The 18,984-nt window shown below is 45.3% G+C and overlaps 1 protein-coding gene across 1 annotated transcript in view; it reads left to right on the top strand.

Annotated features, from left to right (window-relative positions):
* Positions 1 to 947: 947 nt before the first annotated feature.
* The window catches only part of DUSP10 (dual specificity phosphatase 10), a 38,041-nt gene continuing 20,004 nt past the window's right edge, over positions 948 to 18,984 (top strand). The window contains exon 1 of the mRNA XM_034667212.1: positions 948 to 1,801. Within this exon, the coding sequence (XP_034523103.1) occupies positions 991 to 1,801 (811 nt within the window). The 5' untranslated portion in view covers positions 948 to 990. The remainder of the gene's footprint in view (positions 1,802 to 18,984) is intronic.

Genomic DNA, 18,984 nt, shown 5'->3' with positions numbered 1-18,984 from the left:
GGGGGGGACTGAAATATTGTACACAGTGCCTCCCTCCCATTGAGAGAAGCTCTGGGATGCATAGTCTCTGCCAATAGGGAACTGAAAGAGGGAGCAGAGTCCAAGTGGTCCTTTCCTTAAAGGCAGAGTGTGGGGTGGAGGAGAGGGGGGAAGATGAGGTGGGCAGCAAAGGAGGAAAGGTGATGGATCTGCCAGGATTGGGGGTTCCCAGACCTGGTTCCTTGGCCTGAGGCTTTGTTTCAGGACATTTCATTTGTAACAAAAGGGGAAATGCAGATTAATTTATAAGAGACTAACAGGAAACATGGGAGGTTTTAATATGACTGTGTTGTGCTTTTCAAAGGAATGCAAAGCAAGAATAGCTCCTAGTTAAAGAGATTCACTTAGGGGGATACTTTCATTCTGATTTACAGAAAGTTGCCATCCGCCCTGATGTATATTTAGCTGCTGCATATTTCGGTGAGCCATGCCAGCGCCCGTGGTCATTCCGTTGCCTTTGCAGTGGGTGAAGGAATTAAACGGAAAGTATGCAAGGGTGGACAAGTGGGTCTTTCTCAGATGGTTGCACTATGCTTCTGCCCAGGAGATGAGGCCCAGAATAGATATTTCTTAAGAGCCTTCCTTTCTGTCTTCAGCTTTTCTGATTCTTTGTGCTTGTACTTCCTCCGAGGCTGAACTTTGACGTCGGTCCATGAGAGGTGGTTCATCAACATTTGTGTAAACCCTACCTGGAACCTTAGACTTAGTCGCCAAATAGTTGGGGGCTCTCAGGTTGACATCCTCTTCGAATCTCTAAAGATGAGTTTTGGGCTTTGAGAGTGGCTTGATAAAGGGCCCTTAAGACAACTTCATGCAGAGGGATGCAAAGGCCTCTCCTAGGGTTTGGATCAGACTGCCTTTTGTGTCACGTGACTTTATTCTCTCTTTCCCCTTCCCCTTCTTTACAGACTGTCTTGAGTTCTTCTTCAGTTGCCAGTTTTCAGCCTCCTCATGCCTCCGTCTCCTTTAGACGACAGGGTAGTAGTGGCACTGTCTAGGCCCGTCCGACCTCAGGATCTCAACCTTTGTTTAGACTCTAGCTACCTTGGCTCTGCCGCCCCAGGCAGTAACGGCCACCCTCCTGTCATTGCCACCACCGTCGTATCCCTCAAGGCTGCGAATCTGACGTATATGCCCTCATCCAGCGGCTCTGCCCGCTCCCTGAATTGTGGATGCAGCAGCGCCAGCTGCTGTACTGTGGCAACCTACGACAAGGACAGTCAGGCCCAAACCCAAGCCATCGCCGCTGGCACCGCCACCACCACCATCGGAACCTCTCCCGCCTGCCCTGCCAACCAGATGGTCAACAGCAATGAGAACGCAGGCCCTTTAAGTCCATCAGGTGGGGTGGGCAGCCCTGTGGCAGGGACCCCCAAGCAGCTAGCCAGCATCAAAATAATCTACCCCAATGACTTGGCGAAGAAGATGACCAAATGCAGCAAGAGTCACCTGCCGAGCCAGGGCCCCGTCATCATTGACTGCAGGCCCTTCATGGAGTACAACAAAAGTCACATCCAAGGAGCTGTCCACATTAACTGTGCCGATAAGATCAGCCGGCGGAGACTGCAGCAGGGCAAGATCACTGTCTTAGACTTGATTTCCTGTAGGGAAGGCAAGGACTCTTTCAAGAGGATCTTTTCCAAAGAAATTATAGTTTATGATGAGAATACCAATGAGCCGAGCCGAGTGATGCCCTCCCAGCCACTTCACATAGTCCTCGAGTCCCTGAAGAGAGAAGGCAAAGAACCTCTGGTGTTGAAAGGTAATGCCCCTGTTCTCCTCCCAAGCACAGTCCTGGTTAGCCTGGGTTCACTTTGGGTGTTGTCTAGAAGTACCAGCGTTCTCCTTGCCTTGGCCCTGTGAGACCAAAATAGACTTTCTTCTTCTTGTCTTCCCTTCTTTTGCCCTTAACTATTTTGCTGTAGTGAGAAAAGGCGGTCACATTGAACTGGAAGCTGGAAGACCTGGGTTCTATTCTCTTCTCATTTGCACTGTGTGAGCATTTCACCTCTCTGAGACTGTTCTCTCACCTTTTAGAGCGGCTGTGTACCACCGGATGGTTTCTCAAGTCATAGCCGGTCTGGTAGCTCTCTTCCAGCCAGTAACCAGTTGGAAAGTTATTGTTTCTCAGATTTCACCAAAGTTGATGAGCGGAGGAAGCAGCAACTATGGCGAACTTATAAGTTAACCTCCCGGTCCCAGGGCCTCTATGGGCAATCTTCTTTCTCACTGCTCTGACCAGCTTAGCTTTTAGATGGTTTATAAAGTGACCTTCAAGAAGCACAGAGATCCTTACTGTAAGGCCCCCCAAAAGTGTAAGTGTACCAACAACATCCATTCTTCTGCCAAAGCTCCAAGGGGACAGAGACAGTTTTAGGAAACACTCCTCAACCTGTGTTCTTTCTGGCCTCATCTGACAACCGTTGGCATCGTGGCTCCTCCCAAGATGGGGTGGTGGGTCACTTGGCCCCTTACACTGAATGCAGAATAACTCTCATGTCAGTGTTGCTGAGCCCTGGCAAGAAGAGTTAATTACCCACTGTTTTCTGAGCTCCTTCCACACAGTGTTGCCTAACATAGCAGGGGGGGACTTCATCTCCTGTCTATCAAACTCACTTCTCTTTGCCCTCAGACATTGTCCTTTGGGGCACTACATACCACTCTTTCTCTTTGGTGTCTTCTGTCCTTTGATGGCAGTGAGAGATCGTCATCTTCTTCTCTTCTCTTCTCTTCTCTTCTCTTCTCTTCTCTTCTCTTCTCTTCTCTTCTCTTCTCCNGTGTATTGATCAAAGGTATTGCTGTGTTCCTTCAAAAACCTTGCATATTTAATTGCAGTAGGCCCTTGGGATGAGCAAGTCCGTTGTTTGGTCTAAGTGTGACAGCCCTGCCATTCTCCTCCTTGTCTTCCCAGTGATGTAGTCTGCCTTTTGTTAAGTAGTGTTCTTGGAAATACGGTTCTGAATTACTTTGATAAATTCCACCACCCCCCATCCCATCCCCTCCTGGCTCTCCCCAAGTGTGCTCTCATTGGGCTCAGCTGCCACAAAGGAACCACTTTTCTTAGGGGTGGTAGGCTCTGGTGGGAGGGAGAACATGATGGAGGTCATATCCAGAGAGTTTCAGCAGGGCTCGGGTATTTTTGTTGTGGTTGATGAGTTTTCTTAGGGTTATAGATACATTCAGATTTCCTCTGTGTAGCTCTGTATTTTATTGTTTTCTATTCTTGTTTGGTTGACTTTGAGTGACTCCCAGTAGGCTTACCCAGCTAGTGTTCTCTCACCATGATCTTGGCTTGTTTTGTCTTTTTCAGATGAGAAAATACAATCCACAAATTTCTCATTTGTAATAGTTTGTCTTGGGGAGCAAAGAGAGAGGGTAACCAGTGGCCTTGTGGGTCATCTCTTTGCTCATGTAGAGTAGATATTAAGAAAAAGCAGACCTTTGTGTCTATATGATTTGAGGACAGGCATCAAACAATACAAATTAAGATGACCCTGGACTTGAACATGAGGGTGATTCGGAGGAATTGGAGATCTTACCCTCTCGTTTGCAGTAGACATTGTTGTGTTTGGGGGTGGCCTGTCAATTGCTGGGAAATGAATCTCCCTGGTGCTACTGATGAAAGTGGGGTTCCTTCCCTGTGGATGCAGCTGAGAGTCTGGGCAGCCTGGGCTTGTTCCTCGGTGTCAGTGAAGTAAGATTGCCTCAGTGGGGCGGGGCCGGACATGCTGCTGACCTCACCACTGGGCACCCCAGGCGGCCGCGGTGAGGGCTCGTCATTTTCGGGTTGGTGAGACACAGCGGCGGTCGACCTGGAAGATGCACTGGTGGTAGAGGTTGGATTATTTGTAGCTTTGGGGGCTTTTTCTTCAAATATCTGGGAATTTGATTGACACTAGACAGTTCAGGAGCAAAGGGGTCGGTAATTTAGTTTATTTACTATTGTCATCATTATTATTTTGGTCTCTTTTGGGGGAATGGCTTAAAATTGGGACCAAGATGGGAAGGAAAGGAGAGCGATCATAATTAGAACATGCCTAGCTACCCTTTCATCTGGGTATACCAAAGGCTAATACCACAGCACCATGGAGGTCGAAGAATGGGGTGGGCATCTCTCAGAAGGCATGGCCAGCGACTTCTCCCAAGTTCTTGAGTGGGTCAAGCAGACCATTCTGGTCTGGCTTCTCTGCTGAGGTTTATTATTACTAATCCCCACCCTGGATGATGCAAGATTTTATTTTAGCAAAGCGGTAGCGGTGCCATTTTGGAACGAGTGATTTTTTTGCAGGGAAGCTATGGTGATGAAGGTAGTTGGAATCTAAGGTAGATACTTTGAAGGCCTCATTATTTTATTTTCAGAGATTTCAGTACAACCTTGGGTAATTTAGAGATGGCCCAACTGATTCTCTGGTTTATGTTTGTAAACACCGGTTGCTACCCTCCCCTGTCCAAGTCTTATGTCCCCCTGTTTCAATGCCATGTTCTCCATTTTTGGTACTGCCTGTCAAGTACAGCGGCCGCTCAGTTACCGTTTTAGTAATGCTGTGTCAGGATGGGAAGAAACTGATCAGAGGCGCAGAAGCCCCTGGGATTAAGTTACTGTTCTAATTTACAGTCCCCTCCCTGTTGTGACCTATGTCTGAATCCACGTTTTATTCTCATCTTCCGAAGAATAAATGGCATCAGACCAGCGCTTCTATGCCTCCTGGTGAAAATGATCCAAATGTGTAAATATTTAGGGATTTGCAGAGTCTTTGAGAGAATTACAGTCTGTTTTACCCCAAGTTGATTTTCAGTGTGATTTCGAAGCAAAATGAGTAAGAAGCCTAGACAGTTCTGGGCCTCCCATAAGAGAGAGCTACCATCTTTGTTTTGGTGTTTGTAAGGTACCCTTTCTTTTCAGGAAGGCTGGATTCAGGAAAATAATTTATCATTTGCCTGTGTTGGAAAAGATAGTCTACTGCCACTTACCTCTTCCTTAAAGACCTCTATACCTTTAAAACTTTTATTACAAGAATTTTCAAATACATAGAACAGTAGAAAGTAGAAAAGCGTATAAAGAGTACTCATATACTTCTCACCCAGATTAAACAGTTGTTCATGTTTGCCCTGTTGGCTTTCTCTTCCTTTTTTGGTTGTTGAAATATTTTATAGTAGAGGCCACATTTTGATGTATTCAGATATGTTTCAGGTTTGGAATTAATCAGGCTTTGGGTCTTTTATAGGATAGTGTGGACAACATTTTCACTGAATGCTTCAGTATCATGTGCCCACTCCTCAGAGTTTTTCAAACTTAGGTTTCCACTGTGACTAGCTAGCTCTCAGGTCTGTGGAGAAGCGTCTCTCCCTCAGAGTGGGAGGGCTCGAAGCGCCTCCTCGGGGGGCTACAGCTCCCCCTTCCACGTGGATATGTCAGGCCTGCGCCTGTAATGCTCTGTGCTGTCAGGAAACAAAGACTGAGGGGCCAATTCGGTCTTCCACAGACCTGCTGCTGCGGGTTCAGTGGGGAGCAGGGGAGAGACAATCACTTCAGGAGGCTGATCCATAGGGAAGATACGATAACACCGGGAACTGGATTTTTAGACTATAAAACCCTCCATCATAATTCTTGAGGAGTGAACCACACAGAGTGTGCATTCTTCCATAATCACAAAGGGTTCTGAAGAAACACTTACAGGCAGTATTGAGTTTGATGACAAAGGGAAAAGCTTTGCTCAGTCATCAAGAGACCCCGCGAAAATAGTCTCTTTCTGCTTTGTTTGTCGTGGGGGAACAACAGTCGTCCTCTTGTGTCTCAGGCTGTTAGCAGGAACTTTTTTAAAGATACGTGAAATAAAGACATACCTCCCATAGTCACAAACTTAGCGTTGTTATTCTAAGCCTCTGCTTAATATCCAAACATGCCAGACATTTGCCTTGTAGCAAATGGTGGAGAAATTCAGGCAGGATTTTGGATCCGGTCTGTCTGATTCTAGTCTTGGTCCCCTGTTACTAGTCACGTGCCTCTGGGCAAATTGCTTCACCCCTTACTTCCTTAATTTCCTCATTTATCAAAGAGGATGTAACAGCAGCTATGTCACAGTATTAGTCTAGGAATCGAATGAAGTCATGTGTTCCAAGTGCCTAGACCAGTTTTCATACATGATGAGGACTCACTCAATGTAGCTTCGTATCATTGTTACCATTGGTTGAGCAGAAATGATGGTGCCAGTCGATAGGCCATCTGGGCTCCCCTTCCAAAGAAGCATAAGTAACAAGCTAGGTATAGCACAGTGTGTGTGTATGTGTGTGTGTGTGTGTGTGTGTGTGTGTGTGTGTGTGTGTGTGTTGCTATGGCCTAAAAATAACTTGGTGACTGTTCCCTAATTTAAGTAGCATATGCTTGGAGTGCCAAGTAATTATAAAAACATGCTGGGTCAAGAGGCCAGAGTTCTTTGGGCATATCCTAGAATTATTTATTTGTAGAGGAATTTGTAAAAATGTGATGGTAAGTCTGTCCAACTAGTGTCCCATCACTCCAATCATGAAAGTAGAAAACTATTAAGCTTCCCTTTTTCTGGCCTCTCATCCAGCTGATTTATTTTTAGAATAAGGATTGTAGTCTGACTATAAAAGGGTAGGTGGAAGGAGTGGGGGGAGTGTGCTTCATTTTCCAAAGTTCTCGAAGCTTTGAGTTGTGACGAGATGGCGTGTGAAGGAAAACGGAGGGAACCGTGAGAAGGCCTGCTTGTTTCTGTAAGTGAGACCTGCTCCTTTTCTCTGAGCCGGTTCGCAGTGGCCGGTGCTCTGAGCTTTTGGATATACTCTTCTTCTTCCTAATTAAAATGTAAGTGGAAAGATGTAAGTGAGCTCTCTCCCCCATCCCTGTCCTTGCTTCGTCTGTTCCTCATTCCCCGGGTGCTCAGCAAAGGGAGGTTTAGCCCACTTAAGTTCAAATCTAGGCTTTTCTGTTGACCAACTGTGGGTGTCCTTAGGGAGTTCAGGTCACCTCCCAGAGCCCCACTCGTTTCTCCAGTGTAAAAGAGGGAGAATTCTAGCATCACAGATGGACTGAGACAACGAAAATCAGGTCCCTGGCCCATAGTGCTCAATAAAGCAGCCATTGGGCCCTGTTTCCCTTCCCCTATGCCCTTTCAGACCCTCTTAGGTTAGACGTTGGTCAGCGCGGAGGATGGCAAGTTGTTCGAAGCACAGTACTATGGGAGCATGTTAATATCAACCACTTGTCCTTCCCAATTCAGATCAGTTAAGTTAACCATCTGGCCTGTCAAGGACAAGTTCGGGAAACTCCTTTCCTGGCTGCAGTACGTAATGATTTTAGATTAGAAAAAGGAGGGTAAGGGAAGGGAGGTTTGACAAAAGCAGGGGAGCAGAGACACTCTCTGCACAGCCTCTGGCGCACACACCCTCAGAAGCTAGGTGTGAGCCTCACACCAGAAGCCAAGCCAGCCCTGCTTCCTTAGACTCAGTGTTGGCAGCAGCCAGGCTCCTGCCCCAGCCTGGGGGAGCAGTTTGGGCATAAAAATGTGTCTGTTTGCAGTGCCTAGGTAATTGAATTCAAGTAGGTTAGACAAGGGTACACTCCGCACTAGGCATAGAAATTCTGATCCCAGGAGAGGTCTTCTCAGGTCCTTTGAACTTAAGCATCCCAGTTTTTAGAATAGGAAGGAACTTTAGAGTCCCCCTAGTCCCAAAGTTGTCCCTCTCGGCTGTCCACTTGGATCCCCTGGGGCGACTTAAAACCTACAACGCTTAGTTCCCATCTCTGGAGATCCTGAATCAATTGGTCTGGGCGTACAGCCTGTGCGGCAAGAGTTTTCAAAGCTTCCCCGGTGATTCTGACATGCAGCAAAGTTTGAGAACCATTGATCTAGTCCAGTTTTCTCATTATGCAGTTACTGAAATGGGCCTAGAGGGATTTAACTTGCCCAAGGTCACATGCATGATTAATTTTAGAGCCTCGGTCCTTAGCGCTAAAATAGGTCTTGCCAGGTTGATTGTGTGTGTGTGTGTGTATGTTTTATCTAATGATAACAATATCTAATGTATAGCATACAAATACGAGATAATATATTTAATTAATCATTTTTAGTATTAATATCCTTTTTGTTGAATTTTGAGATTTCAGTCCAGACCAGAGGGACCTAAGACTAGGCTCTTTTAAAACCAGCAGCTCATGGTCCTGATATTTGCCTAGGTCCCGGAAATACAGGACAAATATTAGCATTGATTTAAACTCATCTTCTGGGGGAACTTAATGGTTTAAGAACGAGCTGGGAAACACGTATCAAAATGCACCCTTATACCCAAGTATCTCAGGTTTCTAGGGACTTTTTGATACGTTGGTCTCCGTGGAGGTACAGCCTGTGGGTAGAGGAGATTTGTTCACTGATTCAACAAATATTACTGATGTGTTCTGCGTGCGGGGCACTAGTTTTCAGGCTGGGGACTCTGCCCCCCGAACCCTTACAATCCAAATGCTAGAGTAGGAACATATACAGACCAGACCAGTATTCCACATCTTTCTGCCTTGGAGATTGTGTGCCTGTTCGTTTTCTTCATCCTCTTGTCCTACACAGTCTTGTTCAGGGAGCGGTTCATCCCTAGGAGTGTTGTTCCCCTGGGAAGTACATGCCGGAGAGGCATTTAGCATCCCTTTCCTTTCCCTTGCAAGATAAAGTCTGGCTTTTTCTAAGCACATCTTCATGGGCCAACAGAATTTCTTTCCGAAGACTTGATCCAGAGAGAAATGATGTTTTTTTGAATTGTTCGTTTTTAATGCAAAAGCGAATATACATTCTCCCTCTGCCTTAGAAGCTCAGGGCTGACAGGCCCTCTCTGTGCATTAGAGTGGAACTTTGTAATTTGGACCTCACTAATTTTGGACATGTTGCTGATAGCAACACGGCTGGTGTTTATTTTTTCCCGCGTGCTATCTATGAAAAGAGGGCATGCTAAGCAAACAAGCATTGTAAATGATACTTCTGAAGACAAGGTTTTAGCCTGCTCAGGAAAAAGAAAAAAAAAAAGTTTGCAAGTACAATTAAAAACTGCTCTAGGAGACAGGGCCAGGATAAAGACATAAGTCTGTCATCTCAAGGCCTGCTTTTTTGCCCCTGAACCATGTGGGTCCCTCTTGGGCAAAGGCTCAGTGGCTGCATTTCCATATGCTATATACTCTGCACGCACACTGTATGACCTTACTAATTCAGAAAAATGGGAGGGAAGAGAAAATGATGAGTACGAATCACAGCCTGAATTTTCCCGAACCTTTAGAAATACACATTTTATACTGACGTTGATGTATATTTTCTAATTATGAAGTCTTTGACTCTGAGATGTTTTCATGCATAAGCCAAAAGGAAGATAGTAGCCTACTTTTTTTTTTCTGTCTTATGTCTGTTTCACCTATTATTACTTAAAGGTGTGGGGATATATATAAATATATATACATTCCGCTCCTCTACCCCAGCAAGACCCCGGTTTTATGTGTAACTGAAAGGAAAAGGAACCTTGAGCCTCTGCTCTTGGATCAGGAAATGAGCTGTGCAGCCCGGTACTTTCACAGAAGATAAAGGCCGTTACCCCCAGCCCTGCCTCTGGCAAAGTGCAAGATCTCTAACAGGAAACAAAGTGTTTGTGGATTCATCAAATTATCTGTATTGCCTTTAAGGTTTGACTTGCAGTGAACGCCTAGTCATTTTTTTTTCACCCTCTAAGCCTCGAATTTCATGGAAAATAAAACAAGGCCAAACTTCCTCGGGCTCCACCAAAGGGTCTCTTTTTCTTTGTTTCACCCTCCAGATGGGACCCCCATTAGGCATCTGTTGCCCCGTTTCTCAACCAGGTAAACAGATAAAACTATCTGATCTAGGGGTCGCGCCCAGACCTTGCCCCCTTTGAGGCGCGTTAGACCTCTCAGGTTATAACAGGAGCTCAGCCGATCTTAGCTGGTGTCTGCAGGTGATGAGGCAGTCCCTGCTTTCTGGCAGAGCATCACTCTCCAGTTTCCTTTATAATTATTCTATGGAAGGACTCATCTCACATAGTCTGAATCACAGCCCCAAGGTCCACAACCACTGAACTAAACATGACCAGCTGTTGCTACTGGCAAGTGAAAAGAAAACAAGTGGGAGGAGCTGGGGGGGCGGGGAGGGGCAGTGGAATAGAGGGAACAGAACAGGGCAAGGGCCGAGCATCCCCTTGGGGTCACAGTGACAGGACCTTCCAGGGCCTGGACTTGAGTCCTAAGTTCAAGACAAGGAGGTATTGTCATTAGCTATTGGAGTGTTTGCTTCCCTCTTAAAATAAGTCTAGACAGACTTCTAAGGGGGAGACATTCTTGGAGGGATAGGGGCCATTTTCTTGGGTCTTGTATTTCTAGTCTTATTAAAATAGCATGTTTTTATGGTAAGACTTTAGAAGAAGGGTTTTATGGTTCTTAGGAAGTGATATTTTAATCTGACAGCAGAACACCATTTAATCACATACAACCACTCTGGGTCTGGCCAACCTGTCATCCCTGCAATTAAAAAATTATTTTTCAGTAGTTTGGGAAGTTGGGCATCGGGCTGTCATATCTGTGTCTTATTTTGTTCTCAGTGCAGCTTCGTGAGAGAGGCTATAGACCCCCGGTTTTACGGGGAACAGACTCAACATGTTCTCTCATGTTACTAACCAGTGAGGTGGTGAACAAGCATGGAACCCCAGTTCTGAGGACGTTGAGGCAAGTTCCTTCCAAGCTGGCCACGTGCTCATTTACAAGTGAGCTATAGATCTCGTTCCTTACGGTTGCTTTAAATGTGCTTTATCTCTGAGGTGCCCTAAGTTACATTGCTTCCCCCTCCCCTCTGTTTTCTTGTATACCCTCAATTGAAAATGCCATCGCTAAGAAAATTGTCCCACTCTGTGTCCTCAGAGAAGAGCTGTCTTCCCCGTGACCTTGCTCTGAATTACATCTCAGCTTTTGGCAACTTCAAACTTTGGTGACGGCAGAGGCTTTTAAGGAGTAACAGATTGAGTAAAGAAACTTTGAAAACTGCAATAACTATATCTAACATTTATGAAATGTTTATTATATACCAGAGTCGTGCTCGAAGCATTATGTCTCATGATAACGCTCTAGCTTTTATGGGAGTGACTGAGATGCAGAGAGGTTCAGGCCCTCGTCCAAGGTCATTCAGCTGTCAGAGCCTGGCCCCAGCACGGTTATGCTTCTGCTGCGTGCATTTTCAGTGTAGAGAACCTTCGGCTGCATTCTCCTAGTAGCCTGTGGATATGGGGGTGATATTCCTTCTGCACATTTTAATATATTCACTTTCTAGAGGGGAAATTAGATGAGCAGGAAAAAAGATAGGTACAAAGTTAGATATAGTGAGTAAGAAGAATGTATGATGGCATATGTGATACGATGTATGGTATGAGATGATGTAAGACGACATCCCTAAGACTCCACTACTCAAAGGTGTTTCATTGCTTTATATTCATTATCCATTCTGCTAGTGTGGATAATAACATTAACTATAGTTTCCCCCCCCCCCGAATTGTATGAGGAAGGAATTTCTAATATGGTTATCATTTTCCTTTGAGAAAGTTAATTCTCTGAAAAAAGAGAATTATTTTTCTCTTCTGCTTTCTTCTCCTTTCTTATCTTTCTTCTCCTTTCTACAACCTAAGCCTACACGTACAGCTCAGATCATTAGGGTGTATGGCAGGGATGGACCCTAGAAAAAGTCTAACTGATGTCCTCGAAGCCTAGCAGAACAGACCCCTGGGAACCTGGGCCAGAAGCGGCATTCCTTCAGGCAGAATTATTGAGCATTTTTTCCAACAGTCCCATTTTACAGATGTGGACACTGATAACTTACCCGAGAACATCTCAGGAGCTGGTAGCAGAACTGGCATAGAATCCATGTTTCCTCACTCTCAATTCAGTAATTTGTTTTAACCCCAGTGGCAGTGTAATCCTTTGGTTTGCATCTGAATTGTTATCAAATAAGAGAATCTTGGGGGTCCACATGTTTGGCCAGATCACTCCATGTTTTTGTTCCCTTTCCCTTTGTAGTGAGCTTAGTAAGTGATTTCTCAATGAATCGTTCTGCTGATCTGTGTTTTTAGTCACTCTTCCTCAGAATTTAAATCTCTCCGAGCACACCAAGTGTAGTAGGGAGGTTAACCACACGGATTCTAGAGCCAGACTGCTGAGTTTGAATTCTGAGTTTGCCGCTTACAAGAAGCATGAACTTGAGTGCATTAAATTTGGTGTGTCTCAGTTTTCTTATCCATAAAATGGGGATGGTAAGGATACTTTCCTTAAATTAGATAACACATGTACAAGTGCTTTGAGCAGTGCCAGACATGTAACGACTAGCGTTTATTAAAAATGTCCTGTAATTATAATATGAAATAGCGACAAGAATAATTCCTCATTATCTGTTTATGTCCAGGGGCTATATGAGTGATATAATTCAGAAAAATGAATCAGCATTGCCCCTGGTACCATGTAAATAGAAACAACTCCTTGATGCTCGGTAGATTTTGGTTTCAAGGTTTGGAAAAACCCAGTGGAGTGGATACATAAGTACATCCGTACTTTTTTCTGAATCAGTGCCATACTGGAAAATTATAGACTATTTCTCTGTAAGGAAATCTTATAAAATTAAGCCTCAGCAAAGACTCAATTATATACCCATTGTTGGAATATCAAGAAAATTTTAGAAAGGAGAAAACAGATGATATACTCATCCCCCTGCCTGGCCTAGTTTCATTTTTACATATTCTCTTCATTCTTTACCCATATATGTGCATATTTTGTAGAGTTTCTCATATGGAAACTGAAATTCATTTTCACTTTATATTGAATGTAGTTTTGCTTCCCTGCTCACCATCAGATTTTCTTTTAATGTTATAACATGTCTTATTTTATGCATTCCTCACATTTTACTTAACTAATCTGCCTATCAATGACGTTAAGATTGTTTCCAAGTTTTTGATCTTATAAGAGAAAACTCTTGAGGGAATCCCTTACCTGGAATCTTCTTCACTGCCCCCCCAACCCCCCACCTTGAGGAATGGAGGCTAGGGCCAGCTGCCTTGGCTTTATAGTGTGCATTCCTGCTTTTCTCTCCAGAATAGGAGAACCAACTACCCAGCAAAGTTACTGATTTTTAGGGAAGTCGTGGTCCTTGATTGTAGGTCTCCACACGCATCTCAGCTGGGTGTGCAGCCCAGGTCCCCGCATAAGGCGTGTGTTGTAAGCCTTGGGCTTCTGCTTTGGCGGGCCGAGCGAGGAAGTGTGGAGACGCCGCTCAGCTCTATTAAGAAACAGAAGCCGTTGTGGAAGTGGACGATGGGGCAGGGCCAACACCACCTCGTTTCATAAATATGAGTCACCCCCAGTCACCCCCAGTTTCACGCTGCTGATAAGACCCTCTAAAAGGGACATCATTACAATAACAGCACAAAGAGTTAGACTTTGTGAGATGCTGAGTAATACGTGTTTCTAGGTTCCCCCTGCCCCCCTTTACAAACCCTGGGGTTTTAGGGTACTGTTGACATCTTCTGAGTGTTTAAGCAAATGCAGTCAAAAGAATACATCAGAATGGAGACACAATTCCCATTAGTTCTTTTAGCCAAATTGAGGTAAAATGCCCTTTAAATAGGAGCTAATTCTCTGACAGATAATTAGCTTGTCTTCCTTGATAAGGTATGTGAATTGGATTGCATTTATTATAATTAATCTTGCATATTATGTAAAAACGCATTCGTCTGCCCTTATTAGGTGGATCTCTTTATTCCTACCTTGAGGGTGGCTGGCACCCCTCCCCCCACCCTAACTCCAGTGAGAATGGAAGGAATTGGATGCATGTCAGGGTGTTGGGCAGTCCTCCCTTACCAAAGTTGGGACCCACAGCTGAATGTGGGGCACCACCATTAAAAGAGACAGAGCTTTCATATTAATATCTGCATCGTTAAAAAAAAAAAAAAAAAGAACCCTTGAGAATGTTTTGGGGCCTGAGAATCAGATGTTCCAAAGCTGCTCGAATACTTGCCTTGAAATCAGTCCCCTCGTAGTGGGATTCTTCTGGATTTACAGTGCGGAACTTTCTCCAGGGAGTGAAGGGTGGGGTGACTGGTTTGGTACACTTAGCTGGTGGCTGTGCAGTGACTCTGGGAGGTGGCCCAGGGTGAGGAGGGGCTCCTCAGTGACTCAAGGAGCCTAAACTCCTCCCTGTGGTTTTCTCCACACCCCCCCCCACTTCCTCCTCTGGCTGCCCCGCGCTTTGGGGCATCTTTTCCCATTGAAAGCTGTTGCTCTAAGTCACTTGATTTCGCCCGTTTGAAATGTGTGTTGGGGAGATGAGGGAGCATGGGAATAAAAGAGCACGCTATGGATAATCTATCCGAGGACCTCTCTCCTCCAAGTTGAAGTGGTTCTTTTCCTGAGAAGAGAGGGGCTATTTTGTGTTCTGTGGTGCTGACTGACACGGTGTGGCTTTTGATCTTGGGGTTCGGTCATTTGCCACTGCCTCTACCTGTGTGAGGGCATGTGCACATATACATATTTCAGTCCCCGTTTGTAAACGGGGAAGGTATGGCACCGAGCTCTAACGCATTTAGTGGAAATGACAGCAGCTCTGATCTCTATCTTTGCTTCCAGTATGGTAGCCAGGAGTCACGTGTGGCTCCCGAGCCTTCAAAATGGAACTAGTCCAAATGGAGATGTGCTTCATAGATAAAATACATACTGGATTTCAAAGACTTTGTGTAAAAAAACAATGTAAAATATTTCATTAATAATTGTTTTAACATTGGGGCACCTGGTGGCTTAGTTGGTGAAGTGTCTGACTCTTGATTTTGGCTCAGGGTCATGATCTCAGGGTTGTGAGATCGAGCGCCGTGTTGGGCTCCATGCCGGATGTGGAGCCTGCTTAAGATTCTCTCTCTTCTTCTCCCTCTGCCCCTCCCCGACCTTTCTCTCTCTGTCTCTCTCAAAAAAAAAATGTCTTAGCATTGATTGCATGTTGAAATGATACTATTTGGGGCACATTGAGATAAGTAAAATATATTATTAATGTTAATTTCATCAGTTGCTTTTTACTTTTATAAATGCAGCTACTAGAAAAAAATTGTGTTACATAGTAGCTAGCAAATTTCTATTGAGTGGTGCTCATCTCTATATAGTAATAACAGTATTATCATTATACGGATCTACTTTTTAGATGAGGACACTGAAGCTGAGAGAGGTTCGGTAAATTGCCCAAAATCACATAGCAGAAAGCCAAACTCAGAGCCATCTGACTCTGGAGCCCACACTCTTCCCCACTGCTGAACTGTATGATAGGGAATTTGTCTGGCCTTTGTCCTTGGTTCCTGGGTCATCAGCTCTAATCACACCTGAGTTTATGCTAATTAGATAGCCATCAGGAAGACAGACAATGTGATTAGAGGATGAGGGCTTTGTTAGTGGCCAGCCCTCCTCCTGGTAAGAAAGAAGTGCTGGAGATTGAGTTCAGTCATGTGACCAAGTGGTTCGGTCAATCAGGCCTATGTGATGAAACCCCAGCAAAAACTCTGAACACAAGAGCTCAGCTCAGCTTCCTGATTAATGAATACGCTGATGTGCCAGGAGGGTGATGGGGTCCTCAGGGCATGGAAGCTCTGTGTTTAGGACCCTCCCAGACCTCGCTCTCTGTGTGTCCTCCTTTGGCTGGTTCTGATTTGTATCCTTTATAATAAAACTGTAAGAGTAAGTATGGCATCTTCCTGAGTTTTATGAGTCATTGTAGCAAATTATCCAGCCTGAGGGGGTGAGGGAATTCCAGAATTTTAGCCAGTTGGTCAGAAGTGTGGATGGCTGGGGAACTCCTGAACTTGTGGCTGGTGTCTGAGGTGAGGACAGTTGTGTTGGGGACTGTGGCCTTCACCTGTGCCGCCTCTGTGTTGTCAGGGTCTGGCTCGTCCTGCAGCCTCACAAGAAGACATACCTTTCATCTGGATACATGTTTCAGGGGCAAGGTGATTGGGAAAGTGAAGGACTGTACCTTCACTTGCTTGTTTCCCGAACCCCACATCATGGGTGACAATGGCCAGTTCCATTCTAGACGTGTAAAATGACTCAGCCTTTGAGTCATTAACCACTAGCCAGTGCTTCTGACCACTAGGTTCAGCCTGGAGATGGGGAAGTTTCTGACACCACAGCCTGTACCCTGCAGCCTGCCACTCTCAGGGTCCCCTCTGTGTCCTCATTCTCTGGACAGCACCACATGCTGGTGGCAACGTACACATACGACATACCAGCACCTCCTTGATACCAGAGATTCTTAAATATTGATTTGGGGCGGAGTTACTTATAGGAAACTGATACAGGGTGATGCTATGAGTAAGGAGTGTTTCTGTGGGTATTTTTAAATAGTTTTCATTGTCTAGAACCATACTTTTTTTTTTAAGATTTTATGTATTTATTTGAGAGAAAGAGAGCGAGAGGGAGAAAGAGCACGAGCGGGGTGAGGGGCGGAGGGAGAAGCAGACTCTTTGCTGAGCGGGGAGCAGGATGTGTTCCTCGATCCTCGGACTCCAGGATCATGACCTGAGCCGAATGCAGACACTGAACTGACTGAGCCACCCAGGTGCCCCTCATATTCTTGCAGTTCCATTACATTTCATAAACACTGTGTTCAAATCAGTTGTTGTCTTTTCTTTGGAGGCTTTCGTTTGGATTTTTAAACCACGATCTTGTGTGTTTTATTTCTTTATTTTTGTTTGGTTTCTCCTTCTGTGCTTAAAATAGACACTGTCTCTTGCCTGTGGTCCTACTAACCATTACCCTTCTGTTCCTACTCAGGCCTGGCCCTTGTCCTGCAAGGCCTCTTAGGTCACCAGCTCCTAGAAAGTGGAGTCCTGCAAGGGCATCTTGGGGCGGCCCTCGAAGGCACATTTCTAAGAAAAGACAAACTTAAACTCTGTAGTGATTGCAAGGGAAGATTCCTTTACCAGTGAAAGCTAGGAATAAAACAGAAAGAGTTCTAGAGGTATAAAAGAGGTCTTTTTGAAGTGCCCAAGATGACTTGATTTCTATCTAACTTGGGCCAGTCCTGGGCACTCTTCATACTGCCCCTGTGCCCGGCTTGCTGTCCAGATGTGCTCACTTTCAAGGTCAGGGACAGTTAACCCTTGGGCAGCTCTCCCAGCCACTCTTAGGGAACGTGGAGTGTCAGTCAGTCCCAGTTTCTTTTCTTTTCTTTTCTTTTCTTTTCTTTTCTTTTCTTTTCTTTTCTTTTCTTTTCTTTTCTTTTCTTTTTTTCTTTCTTTTCTTTTCTTTCTTCCTTCCTTTTTCTTTCTTTCTTTCTTTCTTTCTTTCTTTCTTTCTTTTCTTTTCTTTTCTTTTCTTTTTTCTTTTCTTTTCTTTTTTTTCTTTTCTTTTCTTTTCTTTTTTAGACTTTATAAGAGAGAGAGCAAGCATGAGCAAGGGTGGAGGGCCAGAGGGGCAGAGGGGGAGGGAAAAGCAGATTCCCCGCTGAACAGGGAGCCCGACACGGGGCTTGATCCCAGGACCCTGAGATCATGACCTGAGCCAGAGGCAAACACTTGACCGACTGAACCACCCAGGCGCCCCAGTCAGTCCCAGTTTCTAAGAGGGAAGTCGGATCATTAGAAACCGTTAAAGAGGTACAGAAAGTTAGGCATTCTGTTCTCACTCCTGAGCCTCTCCCCTTCCAGAGGACCAGAGGTCCCGAGGCCTCTTGTCTGCCTTTCAAGAGCACCCATAATGTTACTCCTGTGAGAGAGCGAGGGTTGTAAGAGCCCTTTTTTAGGGAAGAGGAAGTTCCTGTGTTTGAAGAAAAAGCTCTGATGATATGATCATACTTTAAATAGACCTTAAGATTAAGTGACTTGCCCAAAGGGGCATGGTTAATGAGAGGGGTAAGAGGAACCCAGAATTCCTGATTTTTAGATCCAGTGTTAACGTCCCTTCACCCGGAGGCAGAAGAAACAGCCCCTGGGGCAGTGAAGACGCTTCTCCTGAATGGTCTGTCTGTTCCCACTCAGCATGCCCGGAGTGGGGGGGCAGGGAGCTCAGAGAGGGCTGGACCAGAGCTTGTTGGGATTTGCATGCTCCGTCCTCAGCCCCCAGCCCATATTCAGTGCTTAGTGAATGTGTGTGGAACTGAACTGGGGGCCCCTCCTGCTGTCCCTGGTATCCCTCAGGCCGGGCGTGCCCTCCTGAGCATTTTTCCTCCCTTGTGGCTGCTTTCCATCCATCTCTCCTTCTCATCACTCGCATAGAATGTCCAAGGGGAGGGCTGGGGAGGGGAGAAAGCATCGGAAGCCACCAGGCTTACATGGTTTCTGGCTCCAGCCCTCCCAAGTCTTAGCTGCTTGTCACGTGCAAGGCCCGGGCCTCCCGCAGGCTGCCGCTTCTCCTGGAGCCTTGTTGGCCCCCCTTCCCAGCCAGAGAGTGCCAGGATCTCTGTGTCCTCATGCTGACCTTACCTGTCGGGCCCTGTACCTGTCTGCCCTGAGTCATGGCTTGATGGTGACCTTTCAGGTTGCTCTTCAGTAGGGTTTTTTTTTTAATTAAAAAAAATCAATTAAAAATTTTTTTAAACATTTTATTTATTTATTAGAGAGAGCATGCATGAGCAGGCAGAAAGGCAGAGGGAGAGGAAGAAGCAGGCTCCCCCACTGATCAGGGAGCCCGACTCGGGGGCTCGATCCCAGGACCCTGGGACCATGACCTGAGCCGAAGGCAGACGCTTTGCAGACTGAGCCACCCAGGCACCCCTCAACGTTCTTAAAAGATTTCTGCCAGTCCTTTTGTTAAATTTCCTCTAATGTTCCTTCATCCCTCCTTCTTTGTCTCATTAGATTTATCTTCAGAGAATATATATACATACATATATATTTATATACATATATATATATATATATATATATATATATATA

The sequence above is a fragment of the Ailuropoda melanoleuca genome, chromosome 8 (genome assembly GCF_002007445.2).
Source record: "Ailuropoda melanoleuca isolate Jingjing chromosome 8, ASM200744v2, whole genome shotgun sequence".
Taxonomy (NCBI): Eukaryota; Metazoa; Chordata; class Mammalia; order Carnivora; family Ursidae; genus Ailuropoda; species Ailuropoda melanoleuca.
Note: the sequence above shows the minus strand (reverse complement) of the source record. Positions and strands in the feature narration are given on the sequence as shown.